The 857-nt window shown below is 50.5% G+C and overlaps 1 protein-coding gene across 1 annotated transcript in view; it reads left to right on the plus strand.

Annotated features, from left to right (window-relative positions):
* psmb4 (proteasome 20S subunit beta 4) overlaps window positions 1-857 on the plus strand; it is a 4,969-nt gene that overhangs the window by 2,500 nt on the left and 1,612 nt on the right. Inside the window, exon 5 of the mRNA XM_031878938.1 lies at window positions 600-716. Within this exon, the coding sequence (XP_031734798.1) occupies window positions 600-716 (117 nt within the window). The remainder of the gene's footprint in view (window positions 1-599; window positions 717-857) is intronic.

Consider the following 857-nt stretch of genomic DNA (forward strand, 5'->3'; position numbering starts at 1 on the left):
TCCCTCTGGCTCTCTCTCTCTCTCTCTCTCTGTCTCTCTCTCTCTCTGTCTCTCTCTCTCTCTGTCGCTGTCTCTCTCTGTCTGTCGCTGTCTCTCTCTGTCTGTCGCTGTCTCTCTCTGTCTGTCGCTGTCTCTCTCTGTCTGTCGCTGTCTCTCTCTCTGTCTGTCGCGCTCTCTGGCTCTCTCTCTCTGGCTCTCTCTGTGTCTGTCTGTCTGTCTGTGTCTGTCTGTCTGTCGCTGTCTGTCTCTGTCGCTGTCTGTCTCTCTGTCTGTCTCTCTCTGTTGCTGTCTCTGTCTGTCTGTCTGTCTCTCTCTGTTGCTGTCTCTGTCTGTCTGTCTGTCTCTCTCTGTTGCTGTCTCTGTCTGTCTCTCTCTGTTGCTGTCTCTGTCTGTCTCTCTCTGTTGCTGTCTCTGTCTGTCTCTCTCTGTTGCTGTCTCTGTCTGTCTCTCTCTCTCTCTCTGTTGCTGTCTCTGTCTGTCTCTCTCTGTTGCTGTCTCTGTCTGTCTCTCTCTCTGTTGCTGTCTCTGTCTGTCTCTCTCTCTCTCTGTTGCTGTCTCTCTCTGTTGCTGTCTCTGTCTGTCTCTCTCTCTCTCTGTAGCCTCTGATGAGGGAGGTGGTGGAGAACAAAGCAGAGATCTCTCAGCAGGAAGCTCGTGATTTGTTGGAGCGCTGCCTCAAAGTCCTCTACTACAGAGACGCTCGGTCCTACAACAGAGTGAGTCACTGATCTACAGTCAGCTGTTATCTTCATCATGTAGTTAAACTCTACTAACAGTGAGTCACTGATCTACAGTCGGCTGTTATCTTCATGGTGTAGTTAAACTCTACTAACAGAGTGAGTCACCGACCTACAGTC

Source organism: Anarrhichthys ocellatus, unplaced genomic scaffold, assembly GCF_004355925.1.
Source record: "Anarrhichthys ocellatus isolate YVR2014 unplaced genomic scaffold, GSC_Weel_1.0 scaffold211, whole genome shotgun sequence".
NCBI classification, from domain to species: Eukaryota; Metazoa; Chordata; class Actinopteri; order Perciformes; family Anarhichadidae; genus Anarrhichthys; species Anarrhichthys ocellatus.